Source organism: Stigmatopora nigra, unplaced genomic scaffold (assembly GCF_051989575.1).
Source record: "Stigmatopora nigra isolate UIUO_SnigA unplaced genomic scaffold, RoL_Snig_1.1 HiC_scaffold_27, whole genome shotgun sequence".
In the NCBI taxonomy this organism is placed as follows: domain Eukaryota; kingdom Metazoa; phylum Chordata; class Actinopteri; order Syngnathiformes; family Syngnathidae; genus Stigmatopora; species Stigmatopora nigra.
In genome coordinates this window covers 1,824,234-1,836,870 of record NW_027551606.1, presented here as the reverse complement: position 1 = coordinate 1,836,870, position 12,637 = coordinate 1,824,234, and the positions used below count along the sequence as shown (strand labels likewise).

General features: G+C 45.1%; 1 protein-coding gene across 8 annotated transcripts in view; it reads right to left on the bottom strand.

Moving 5' to 3' along the window:
* Nucleotides 1-12,637, bottom strand: part of ano1a (anoctamin 1, calcium activated chloride channel a) — a 104,844-nt gene that overhangs the window by 34,159 nt on the left and 58,048 nt on the right. For 6 of the 8 annotated variants that reach the window (XR_013325462.1, XM_077711638.1, XM_077711645.1 and 3 more), the window contains 3 exons: nt 9,738-9,898; nt 5,410-5,495; nt 4,785-4,796 (listed from right to left, as the gene is read on the bottom strand). Coding sequence is in view for 7 of the 8 variants with exons in the window: in XM_077711638.1 (XP_077567764.1) it covers nt 4,785-4,796; nt 5,410-5,495; nt 9,738-9,898 (259 nt within the window). In the remaining variant the exon portion in view is untranslated. The remainder of the gene's footprint in view (nt 1-4,784; nt 4,797-5,409; nt 5,496-9,737; nt 9,899-12,637) is intronic. The other 2 variants (XM_077711640.1, XM_077711643.1) reach the window with 1 other exon arrangement.

Sequence of the window (12,637 nt, the reverse complement as noted above, 5' to 3'; positions counted from 1 at the left end):
TCTATGCTATAAATAACATAGCTAAGAAGTCAGAGTACAAGTAGGTTATGAGGGCATTGGCAGAAGACAGAAGTTACCTATGCAACTATGGTTCTAAGAATGCCGAATGTAAGCGCTGAATGAGCCGTTTGCACTTTCACAGTGCGGGTATTAATACTAACATAAGTCTACTACGAAGTCAATTTTGACCCCTGGTTGACCCCGAGAACTTTGCTGGTGACATCTAAGTTCCATAGTTACATCTATAACTTGCGTTCTATTTCAAACCTATTGACCACCGGAGGCAATTAAAGCTGAAGGCCCTCAACGAGCAATTGACCACTAACCACGGATGAGATTCTCTCGAGATGACATAGAGGCAAACATCAAAACATGTAGCACACCCCAGATGGCTTGTGGAAGGGAGCGCATAGCTGTGAAAACATGCAACATGATATACAAAAATACACAGACCCAATGCACCACAACTTGAGGCTGTCCCTGACCCTACAAAAAGAGCAATACTGATCAAGGTGCCAAAACCAACTGACCTGCAAGCAGCACTGCTGACCTCCCTATAAGGACCCTCTGACGTGCAAGCTGGATCTAACTGAGTGGCAGGAAGCACAGGGCATGCACATAGGCCAAGAGGTGATCAGCAAAACCAGATTCAGAGAGCTGTAGCACCCCCCAAGGAAAATTGCCCAAAAACACTTAACAGTGCACGCCACATCAAGGCATCTGCAGGACAGTCACGGTGACTATGAAGATAAACAGCCTACAAACTGACTTACACAAGGAGCCCACACCAGGTGGTACCGGTATGCCCTCCAACAGCCGAGCCTCCTGGTGAGCTTAAGGGTACAGTCACACCAGCATATACTTCCCCCAGGTTTGGGAAAGCCTAACCCTAACCCTAACCCTAACCCTAACCCTAACCCTAACCCTAACCCATGCACCACACATAGCCATGCAGGGAACTCCAAACAGGAGAGAAAAAAGTGCCATACGACAAGATCGGTACCCTGCAGAGCTTCCCCCTAGGTACAAAATAGTTGTCTCGAGGGCTAGTAATGCAGCAGTACTGAAAAGCCGAAAGGTTCCATAAGAACACTACGAAGCATTCGTAGTACCAGTCAGGGGGGGACTGAGAAAGCAACACCAGGGGAGTCACGCCTGCTCGATTGGATTGAATCGGATAACGTTATTCATCCCATATTCGGGAAATTTCATTGTGACAGTAGCAAGAAGGCAGATACAGGAAAGGCATAGTTATATTTTAGATAGTACAGTCGAAGGCCCGGAGAACAACAAAGCAAAAGCACAAAGTACAAAGCAAAGCAAAGTAAATGGGATCCTTAAGAATCACCAAATCAAATCATTAAGACAGAAAAGCAGCAAAAACACAAAACGAGCAAGAGTGGACGGAGCTACCGTGATCGGCTGCCACTTGAACGGCGCCATCTTGGTTGTGGTAGCAAAAATGGATACAAACTCAAGTAAAAGACGTTGCAAAGTTGGATAAAACTGGAACCACACACAGGAAGTCTTCCACAAGATGGGTAACGTCTGCAGACTGTGACCGAGGTAGAGAATATGCAGTCACTCTTCCAAGCTTATCCGCACAGTTCCTTAGTAGTCTGGAGCTGAAGTCAACAGTAGCAGACTAGCACCCCTCGACTCCGTTTCCAGCCTGGTAAGTGCCGACAGCTCTTCCATCTAATCTAATGGAATGGTTGGTCTGAAGCGTTGCTTCTTCTCCCGGCACTATTGTCCAGCTCCGAATTTCCAGCGGTATTGACGTGTTACTCCTTCTGCTGCGTATTGTAATAGCTAGTCCCATGTGTATGACAGCGTAGGCATGGCTGAATGGTTCCAAAAAAGAAGTAGCAGAAAGAAGCCAGGCTGACAGAACAAAGAAAGTTGTAAAAACATTCAAGTAAAAAGTATAAAGTACAAAGTAAAAAGGAATGTATTAAGAAATATTAAAATGTAATTAAAAAAGATGGAAGGGCTGTAAAACACAAAAAACAAATAATAGTGGACAGAGTGGACAGAGCTACTGCTACTGGCTGCCGCGTGACGGCGCCATCTTGGAAAAAAGTGTATGTGTATGACTATGTACATGAATGTAGGACATTATTCCCCTAAACTTTCTTGCCAACACGATAAAACCATTTAAAACCACATGGCTGAAACCCAACACAGATGTGGTAATACAGCCGTCAGGCAAGGAAGTCCAAAAAGTAATGTGTTGGGGTTGTGGGTGAATGTGTGTTTGTCCTCTGTGTACTGACCATGTTACTGTTGTATGCTAGGAATTTTGTAATCAGCCCGTGTGTGAATGTAAACCGTGTGTTCTGTCATATCTGGTTGTGGGATTATTGCTTGTGTGGTCATGTCGTCTGCTTGTCGGTGTGTGCATTTGGTAGTCCCGTTAAATTTGTTTCTTTGTTAATTCTACCAGTCCTAAATTTGTATGGCTTTTCAGTTGTGTTTTTGTCATTAGCTGTTTGCACCAGCACTCCGTTTTGCCGCTTCTTTTTTGCTCTCAGGGTCCCACTACACCCCGCATCCGAGGACGAATCATTACGGAATAATCCCATCAATAATGGACCCAGCAGGCTCCCATTGGCTACGATGTGGGATCCCTCACTGGGCTTTTCACAGTCAGTCAGCGGGAGTGATTTATCCTCCTTAATCCTCCACGGTACACTCATCCCTGCTTCCACCTCCATCTAAAGGCAAACATTTCATTTTTGAATGGACACGGGCGGAAATGAGGATGGCCCGGAGCTCGTTAATCTCCTTGAATCTGACTCTGAGTCCGAATGAGAATTTCTCTTTCCCACCCATTCTACTTGGCAGGCAAGGCAGAGTGGAGCTCCCGTGAGCTGTCTCCCCATCAAAAACTCTTGGCCATTTACGCCTGAGGAAGACCAGCCTTTTTTTTTCTTTAGGATTGGGTGGATGTGTGTGTGTTTTCCTTCTGTGTGCTGTCCGTGTGTTTGTCATATGCTTTTCACCACTAGTGTCCCTCTGGGCTCCCCATCCCCTTGTGTGTCCAGCTGTGTGTTATTTAGAATCAGCTCTTGTGTGTGAATTTAAAATGTGTTCTGGTATGTCTGGTTGTGGGATTATTGCTTGCATGGTCATGGCATCTGCTAATCGGTGGCATATTTGTTATTCCCGTTAAGTTTGTTTCTTTGTGAATTTTACCAGTCCTAAGTTTGTATGGCTTTTCTGTTATGTTTTATGGAAGCCTTCAGGTTTGTGCACCAGCTTTGCCGCTCTTTTCCTCTCTGGTTCACGCTCCGCTTCACACTCGAGGTTTGGTGGTTGGGCCTACTTTCCTTTTCTTGTGTGACCCAGGTGTTTGCAATGCCGTGTCTTTGTCAGTCCTTATGAGAGTATTGGCTTGTTTGGGGGTTATGTCTGAATGCATATTCCTTCCACGAACTGTATAGTTGTTTTTATATCCTAAAGTTTGCTTAGTTTGTTAAGTGTTATTTTGTACACTGGGTAGTTACAATTAAATCCTTACATCTGTGCACATACACTCCCGTTTGTCTGCCTGATCCCTCGAGTTGGATCCAACTCTGCTCCGCCACCGAGCGCACAAAAAAAACGAAAGACAAACTCTGCCTCGAGAACATGGAACTTAACTCCATTATACCAAAAGTTGTGTAACTGGGAAGCAGAAGCAGCCATCAAAAACCCAAGTGGCATCACATGCGAACAGGGAGAAACAGCCACCGAAGCAACAGAGAGATGGCCACTCAAAATGGAACCTCAATCCCACCAATTCCATGTGCAGCCGCCTAATTTCTAAGGCCAGCTGCTGACCAGTTCTTGCTGTTTTGGACATGCAGAGGAAGCAGAGGCCGAGGCACCGTTACACTTCGAGCGCCAAGCAAAGAAGTGACAAAGACTCAGAAGGAGACATATCTCCAAGCACAAGAGGGGGTAAGGTCATACCCAAATCTGCAACCACAGCAAATCAGGCACACCCCTGAAGTCTCCTAGACAAGCAGAGAAACACAAGCCACGGCAAGCCGAGCTCAAATCCAGTGCATTTCAGGGCTCAGCAATGGAACCACAGGCAACACAATGGAGACTTCCATTACAAGGAAATTTAAGGGGTAGGGCCGCAAATGTCACGTACAGAGCAAGTGTCAGGAGTGGCTGGATTGCCCCTCCTGGCATGATGTCACGATTATTATCAGCTGTGGCTAATTATGTGATTAGGTTAATTTTGCTATTTAAGCATTATGGTTTTCTGTGAACGCTGTCGGATCGTTCTGGTTTCATTTCATGTTTTTCCTCGTAGTCATTGCCGTTCCCATTGACGCCACGCCACGCTGCATGTTTCTTTTCGTTTGGAATGAGTGATCAAGCTAAGTTGTTTATGTTATGTTACCCCGTTTATTAAATCAAGCTACCAGAGCAACATATCTGCCTTCCCTTTTCCATTTACTTCGGCGACTCTGCATCTGGGTTCTCTTTCTCCTCCGATCGCGTCGCACTACGAGGCGCGTTCATAACAGCAAGTACAGTCAGGGTATCCCAAATGGCTTACACTCAATGTCAGAAAAACACACAAGCGAAAAACCATCCACCATCCACTCTGTCTTTTATGCAGCCTTTGTTAATATTAATACATTCAAAGCGTGAAGGGGTCAGTCAATGTTTTCAGCGTCGCCTCTGGTGGTCAGCAGGGATTAAATAGAATTGTAAATGTCAAGATTACCAAAGTCGTGAGGCTAAAAACTTTTATTAAAGGTAAAAGGTAAAGCAAGTCAAACCTTGTGTTCCTCCTGTAAAGTACACCATAAACAAAAAAGGATGATATGTCAGTGTTTGTAAAATGCATATGTATAATCATTCATACTTCAGATAGTGAGCTGCTATAATAATGGCACAAATATCAACATTTTGGAGAAATTCTCTAACTTCAACAAGGTTATTTGTTGTTGTACATAAGTGTATATTTCTGATTTTCTACTGGTGCAGTACACCACTTACTGCCTACTGCTTATATATACAAAAATATCATACTGGTAGACAACAGGTTATATGGGTTCTATGCCAAATGTATTATTAATGTAGCATTATCATATCTTTTTTTTCACCCAGTTGGACCATTGCACACCAAGTTCCTCGAAACCACTGCAAAAGACTTGCGATCAATTTTGTGTCAAAGATTAATTGTCCTATTGTTACAATGGTCCTGTTACAAGAAGAAAGTGAAGGTTTTTAATTTCTAACAAAGTTGATGTAATAACTACTACACATGGTGTTGTATGATATTATGCTCTTGTGGTGGTTGACAAATATACTGCACATTTCTAAATTGATTTCTACCCACAGAACTTAAAACTAAATATGAGCTTTGCAAAAGGCATTCATGTATGTTTTTTTCTCCATCACCTCCTCTTCCTCTCCAAAGCTAGTTAGGTCCCAGACATAGTTAAGTCTCATTTGGCGTCTCTTCCAGTGCTCCATGAAGAGAACAGCTAAAAACAAGCACATATAGTTAAAAGTGACACTCATTAAAAATTCAATGCCATAATGTACTATGTTGTACATCAGATTATATGCATAAAAATGGCTGTATGCATTGAAAGTAGAATCTGTGTTAACTTTGACTGTGTTGTTACTGATGACATTACAGATCTAACCAAAACATTTCTGGGCACACGAGTCATGAATATACATAGATCAACATGAATTTGCAATCTTGGTGACTTAGAAAGTTGTGTTCGTGAAATGAGCTTCATAGCTTGGCCTCTTAACTTCTTGTGAGTGATTATGAGTGACTAGAGCTGGTGACTTCTATCCGGCCATTTAAGTAGGGCTCATTGGATGCAATCAGACACAAATGCTGAAATGGGAAATTTAGACGAGATCAGTATGGATCTGAAAAAGTGAATCCTTGACTTGAGAAAGTCAGGAAAGTCACTTGGAGCCATTTCAAAGCAGCTACAGGTCCCAAGAGCAACAATGAAAACAATTGTTTGTACGTATAAAGTGGATGGCGCTTTTTTGTCGCTGCCACAATCAAGAGGAAAACGCAAGCTATCACTTGCTACTCAGAGAAAATTGGTCAGGAGGGTGAAGATCTAACCGAGAATAACCAAAAAGCAGATCTGCCAAGAATTAGAAGCTGCTGGAACCGTGACCGGAATATTCGCTGATAGACGTTTGGGCAGTTTGCCGAATGGACGCTTGGGCGACTGACAGTTCTCCAAACGGACGTTTGGGCGACGGACAGTTCGCCAAACGGACGTTTGGGCGACCGGACAGTTCGCCGAACAGACGTTTGGGCGACCGGACGTTTGGGCGACCGGACGTTTGGGCGACCGGACGTTTGGGCGACCGGACGTTTGGGCGACCGGACGTTTGGGCGACCGGACGTTTGGGCGACCGGACGTTTGGGCGACCGGACGTTTGGGCGACCGGACGTTTGGGCGACCGGACGTTTGGGCGACCGGACGTTTGGGCGACCGGACGTTTGGGCGACCGGACGTTTGGGCGACCGGACGTTTGGGCGACCGGACGTTTGGGCGACCGGACGTTTGGGCGACCGGACGTTTGGGCGACCGGACGTTTGGGCGACCGGACGTTTGGGCGACCGGACGTTTGGGCGACCGGACGTTTGGGCGACCGGACGTTTGGGCGACCGGACGTTTGGGCGACCGGACGTTTGGGCGACCGGACGTTTGGGCGACCGGACGTTTGGGCGACCGGGCGTTTGGGCGACCGGACGTTTGGGCGACCGGACGTTTGGGCGACCGGACGTTTGGGCGACCGGACGTTTGGGCGACCGGACGTTTGGGCGACCGGACGTTTGGGCGACCGGACGTTTGGGCGACCGGACGTTTGGGCGAACGGAGATGTCACCGCCGCAGGATTCGCCTGCTCGCCCCGCCCCCGGATCGTGTGTGTACATGTTTTTCAATCTCGGCCCATGGGGCCTATACGTTAGGATTTTTAATCCGGCCCGCCGCCGGTGTTGTTCAAATTGTAGAAAAATCAATGACCTCATTCATTTCCCTTTCTGCTCATCACAGTCAATTTAAAGACTGCTCTCTTTCGTTGAATAATAATATGTTCTTAATAAATTTTCACCTTAAATTGTGATTTTTTTCTTATATTTCAATCGCCAGCTTTGATAAATTACATGGCATGTTCAAATGCTGTAAAATTTTAGTATACAAATTAAAAAGTTTGCCTACCCCTTAAACACATTATCAATAAGCTGCCGTTGACTGCAGTAGATGTCCGATTCATGTTGACTGAGTTGCAGATGCTATTTCTTTTATTAGTCTACCGTCAATGGCAGCTGGACGTGCGGCTAAATCAGTCTTAGTATACTTTCGGCCCGGACCTTTGACATTAAAATAAAAAGGAATCAGTAACCTCTGGCTGCCATTGACGAAATGAATAAGGTAATTGATTTTTACTATAATTTGGGCAATGCCGGCGAAGGGCCAGATTAAAAATCTTAATGAGCCGTATATCTCCCGCGGGCCGAGGTTGAAAAACATGTATACACATGATCCGGGGGCGAGGTGAGCGTATGAATCCCGCGGCAACAGAACGTCCATTCGCCCGAACTGTCCGGTCGCCCAAACATCCGTTCGGCAAACTGTCCGGTCGCCCAAACGTCCGTTCGGCGAACTGTCCGGTCGCCCAAACTTCTGTTCGGCGAACTGTCCGGTCGCCCAAACGTCCATTCGGCAAACTGTCCGTCGCCCCCAAACGTCCGTTAACCAAACATCTTTCGGCGAATCACCCGAGTACCACTGGAACACAGGTGTCAGTGTCCACAGTCAAGCGTGTTTTGCAGCTCCATTCACTGAGAGGCTGCCGTGCAAGAAGGAAGCCCTTGCTCCAAAAGCGACACTTTAAGGATCGACTGAAGTTTGCTGCTGATCACATGTACGAAGATAAGACTATCTGGTGGAAAGTTCTGTGCTCAGACAAAAAAATCGAGCTATTTGGCCAATATACCCAGCAATATGTTTGGAGGAGAAAATGTGAGGCCTTTAACCCCAAGTACATTACAGGGGTGTGTGTGTGTGTGTGTGTGTGTGGTGGGTTAGGGTTTGGATTGCTTGGCTGTGCTGGTTCATGTGCGGCACTGGTTGATCGGGGCTTGCTTTGAGCCCGCAGGGTTCATGTTGGCTAGATCGTGCTGTTACGATCGGGGATAGAGGACCCCAAAGCAGGCAAGCGGAGCTAGTCTAGAAATCTAATCTTTATTAGAATCATCGAAGAGACAGGCTAAGGCAAAAAGGGAATAGAGTAGGCGAGTAGTTAGTCGAGGAAGGGAGCTCGGTAACCGTGGAGTGTGTACGTGTGTCTCGTGGAGTGTGTTTTTTTGTCGTGAAGTTTGTGTGTGATGTGGAGTGTGTGTGTGTGTGTGTCGTGGAGTGTATGTATGTGTGTTGTTTAGTGCGCGTGTGTTGTGGAGTGTGTTATGGAGTGTGTGTCTGTGTGTTGTGGAGTGTGTGTGTCGTAGAGTGTATGTGTGTTGTGGAGTGTGTGTGTTGTGTGTCTTGGAGTGTGTGTCGTGGAGTGTGTGTGTTGTGTGTTGTGGAGTGTGTGTGTCGTGGAGTGTGTGTGTTGTGTGTCGTGGAGTGTGTGTGTCGTGGAGTGTGTGTGTCGTGGAGTGTGTGTGTCGTGGAGTGTGTGTGTTGTGTGTCGTGGAGTGTGTGTGTCGTGGAGTGTGTGTGTCCTGGAGTGTGTGCGTGTGTCCTGGAGTGTGTGTGTCCTTGAGTGAGTCGTGGAGTGTGTGTCTGTGTGTCGTGGAGTGTGTGTGTCGTGGAGTGTGTGTGTCGTGGAGTGTGTCTTGGAAAGTGTCGTGGAGTGTGTGTGGTGGAGTGTGAATGTGTCTGTGTGTGTCTTTGTGTGCGTGGAGTGTGTGTGTGGTGGAATGTGTCTGTCTGTGTCTGTCCGTGTTTGTCCGTGTCTGTCCGCTTCTGTCCGCGTCTGTCCGCGTCTGTCCGCGTCTGTCCGCGTCTGTCCGCGTCTGTCCGTGTCTGTCCGCGTCTGTCCGCGTCTGTCCGCGTCTGTCTGCGTCTGTCCGCGTCTGTCTGCGTCTGTCCGCGTCTGTCCGCGTCTGTCCGCGTCTGTCCGCGTCTGTCCCCGTCTGTCCGCGTCTGTCCGCGTCTGTCCGCGTCTGTCCGCGTCTGTCCGCGTCTGTCTGCGTCTGTCCGCGTCTGTCCGCGTCTGGAAGCAGCGCAACCAGTGGAAAAGCAATGAAAGGAAGCATACAGACAATTTGGAATTGAGTATTTTTGGACAAAATATAATTAACATCAGTCTGTTATTCAGATATTTTTCTAGGCCAGCAAAGATGACCTTGCAGGCCCTGACGGTCCACTACTGCTGTAATTAAAGTTCATATTCCTCTTGAACATCTTGCGAGTTGTATGCCTACATGACTTATAAAAAAAAGTGCTCAATGATGTAATGTATTTAAACTTGTATGAGTAGATATGATGTATGCTTATGTCCATTGCATGTCTCCCTCCGAAGGATAATAATAAATAGTAACACCCCCATGTCTGTGTTCACTAATGGACCTACAGTTTCTATTCCGTGGAAGGTAACCTTTCACAGCTAGTTATGACAAAATTGTTCTACACTCACACATGAATGGTGCTTTTAATTATACCTCATACAAGTGTAATTACTTTTATTATTGTTGTTTTTATTAATAAATGGAAGGAAACATTGTAATGCTTTACCCCACAGGGCCATGAAGATGGAGAAAAATACAGTTGCCGGGTTGTCGAAGAGGTGGCTGGCTCGGGCTGTACCACATGCTGCCACAAGTTTCCAGTAGCCACAAGCACGATCACAGAGTGGGCACATAGTGATGTTGTTCCTTGGATCACAAATTTCCATGCTATATCAGAAAAGGCAAAATTAGAACAAACCAAAAGACTCATGTCATTTATAATTCTTGATAAAACGTGATTTATGGCTGGATGTGTGTGTTGGTATGATAGGTATCTCTCACTACATTTGTCCAAACCGTGCGTTGTAGAAAGTTGAATTTAATTTTATGGTGGCCAGAAACGGCTGTCGGATCTTATTAGATGAGTGATTGAATTTTTTCACCTTCTTTCAGGGTATAAACTCAATCTTTTATTTGTTAAAGCTGAAAGCAGATTTGATGTATGAGTTGTTGTTTTTACATGACGTGCCTAAACGCACCGCGTCGATGATTGGACGTAAGGTATGACACCATTCAACGTGATTTAAAAACTTCATTTTTGGAAGTATTTCCACCAGCGAGTTTACAGGTGCTCCCCAAAACTTTGTTTTCGTTGTAACGGGAAGACTGGGTGAGGCACGATGGTGCTGGCCACGCTGACCAAAATTGGTTGTAAGGTAGAACGAAGTGGTGATCCGTGCATTTTCTCGTAGCACCTTCAACGAATCAATCCAACCCTCAAAAACTATTTTATAGCTACAAAACCTCTACTGCAGTTACAGCTGGGACATAAAAATAATTAATAAATCAATGCACAAAAATGGGGTAAAATCCACCACCTAGAAGCATTTAATGATTAAATACCAATACTGGAGATTTTCAGCTATTACAACCAGGCTAGGGGGGTGATTTTCCCAGGAAAAGAAAGCAATGAAGTCAATGGCATACAGGCAAACATTGTCCGAAATGGGGTAAAAGCCAGCCGAAAACAGCAATTATTGATTAAATACAAATACTAGAGCTTTTTAGAAATCAGAACCAGGCTCGGAGGATCTTTTCCCCGGGAAAAAAGACAGCGATGAACATTGTTGATACGTCCATATACGTCCATACGCAAAATGGCAACAAAGGGACTAAATGGGGTAAAATCCACTTCCTATCAGCATTTATTGATTGATTACAAATACTGGAGCCTGTGAGACACTACAACCAGGCCCACAATTGAAATATTATTCAGGAAATTAGCCAAATTTTACTCACCAAAAATTCTATTTAACTGTACACAATATCCATCCTCCTTTCTTTCTTCCTTCTTTTCTATCGCCATCGAAACAAATGATGAAAGTCAAGCCTGTCCTGTTGTTTTTCTGGCATAGTCCGTCTTGAAAATTGCTTTAAATCAACACAATAATATATTTGCTTGTGCAGCTCGCTCCGAATGCAGTTTGGTAGCTCTCTCAGTTAGCGCACTGAAAGTAGCGGACACACCCTTTTCCCCCCGTAACAGGCTTGGTAGTTTCGGAGTTGACCACCCTTTCTTAATGATGTCCATTTTTTTCCAGAAAAATCAGTCTAGAAAATAGGTTTGTGAGCAAATCTGCAATCAATTCCATTTGTTTTCCTCCGTCGACCATTGTGGGTGGAGTTTGCGATCTCTGGCTGGCTCACCTTGAGCGCAGTTGGTGAAAGCAATGACATTTCCCTATGCCTGCAAAATGGCCTTGGTGTCACCAAATCAAATTCTGATTGGTTAAATCAAGTCTTGTCAACGTTTGTTTAATGCGGCAGCGCCCGTAGAAATGATTGTGAAGGCCTTGAGGCAGATTTCTGACCCTGGCAACAAATAATGGCTGAAATGTGATTGGTTAAATGCTTCAATATGAAAACACACATTTGGAAGCAGTGCAACCAGGGCAAAAAGCAATGAAAGGAAGCTAACAGACAATTTGGAATTATTTAATAAGTATTGATGGACAAATTATGATATATGATTCAGATATTTCTTAGGCCAGCCGAGAAGGCCTTGAAGGCCCTGACGGCCCGCCACTGGTAGAAAGCCTTTCCACATCATTTTCGGAATAATTTCTGTGGAAGAGACTTAGCTGACTGGCTTAATAATTGTTGGTTCATGTCGAGCCAGGTGGCCAAACTGGTTTTACAATTATTTTTTAGCCAGTGGAATGTAGGATTGGCCAAATAGCGGGCCTTGTAATTGTTTGTTCAGATCGTAAAATGTAAGGTAGACTGGCCAAACTGATTTGATTATTGTTTGTTAAGATCATAGAATTCAAGATAGGCCAACTAGCTAGCCTTGCAATTGTTTGTTCGAATCACGCGATGTAAGATAGGCTACGGCATTTTGTGTGAGCTATGAAAAATATCGTGTTTTATACAACTTAGCCCTGCAAATGTCTAACCATATCAGCCTAAAGTTTGTTTGCATAAACTTTGTCCTACACCGCTGTCTTAGAAATATTACCCTGTTTTGCCTATATAAAGACGGACCCACGGTTCATTTAGAGAGAGTTGCTGTAACATCGCGCTGAACAGCACTCCACTGTTAGAGCTCTAACTCCACTTTGCAGTCCGGTAATAAACCTATTTCCTATTCAAATTGATCTCACTCTTTCTTAACCCGCTCCTGAAGTTGTATTTTCAGACCTATCAATTTCACCCAAAGAGTTTCCAGGTGCTCCCCGGAACACGTTTTTTTCTGTCGTGACTGGACGACTAAGCGACTCATGATGGTGCTGGCTGAGCGGACCCAATTTAGTTTCAAGGTAGGACGCCTTCCCGCGTCATTTACAAATGACATTTTAGAATGTCCGGCAGTTTATAGGCGCTTCCCAAAACACTTTTTTTTTCTGTCGTGACTTTTCCACTTTCATCCTTCATTCTAAACAGCCCACATGTGGATTAGCCACTTTG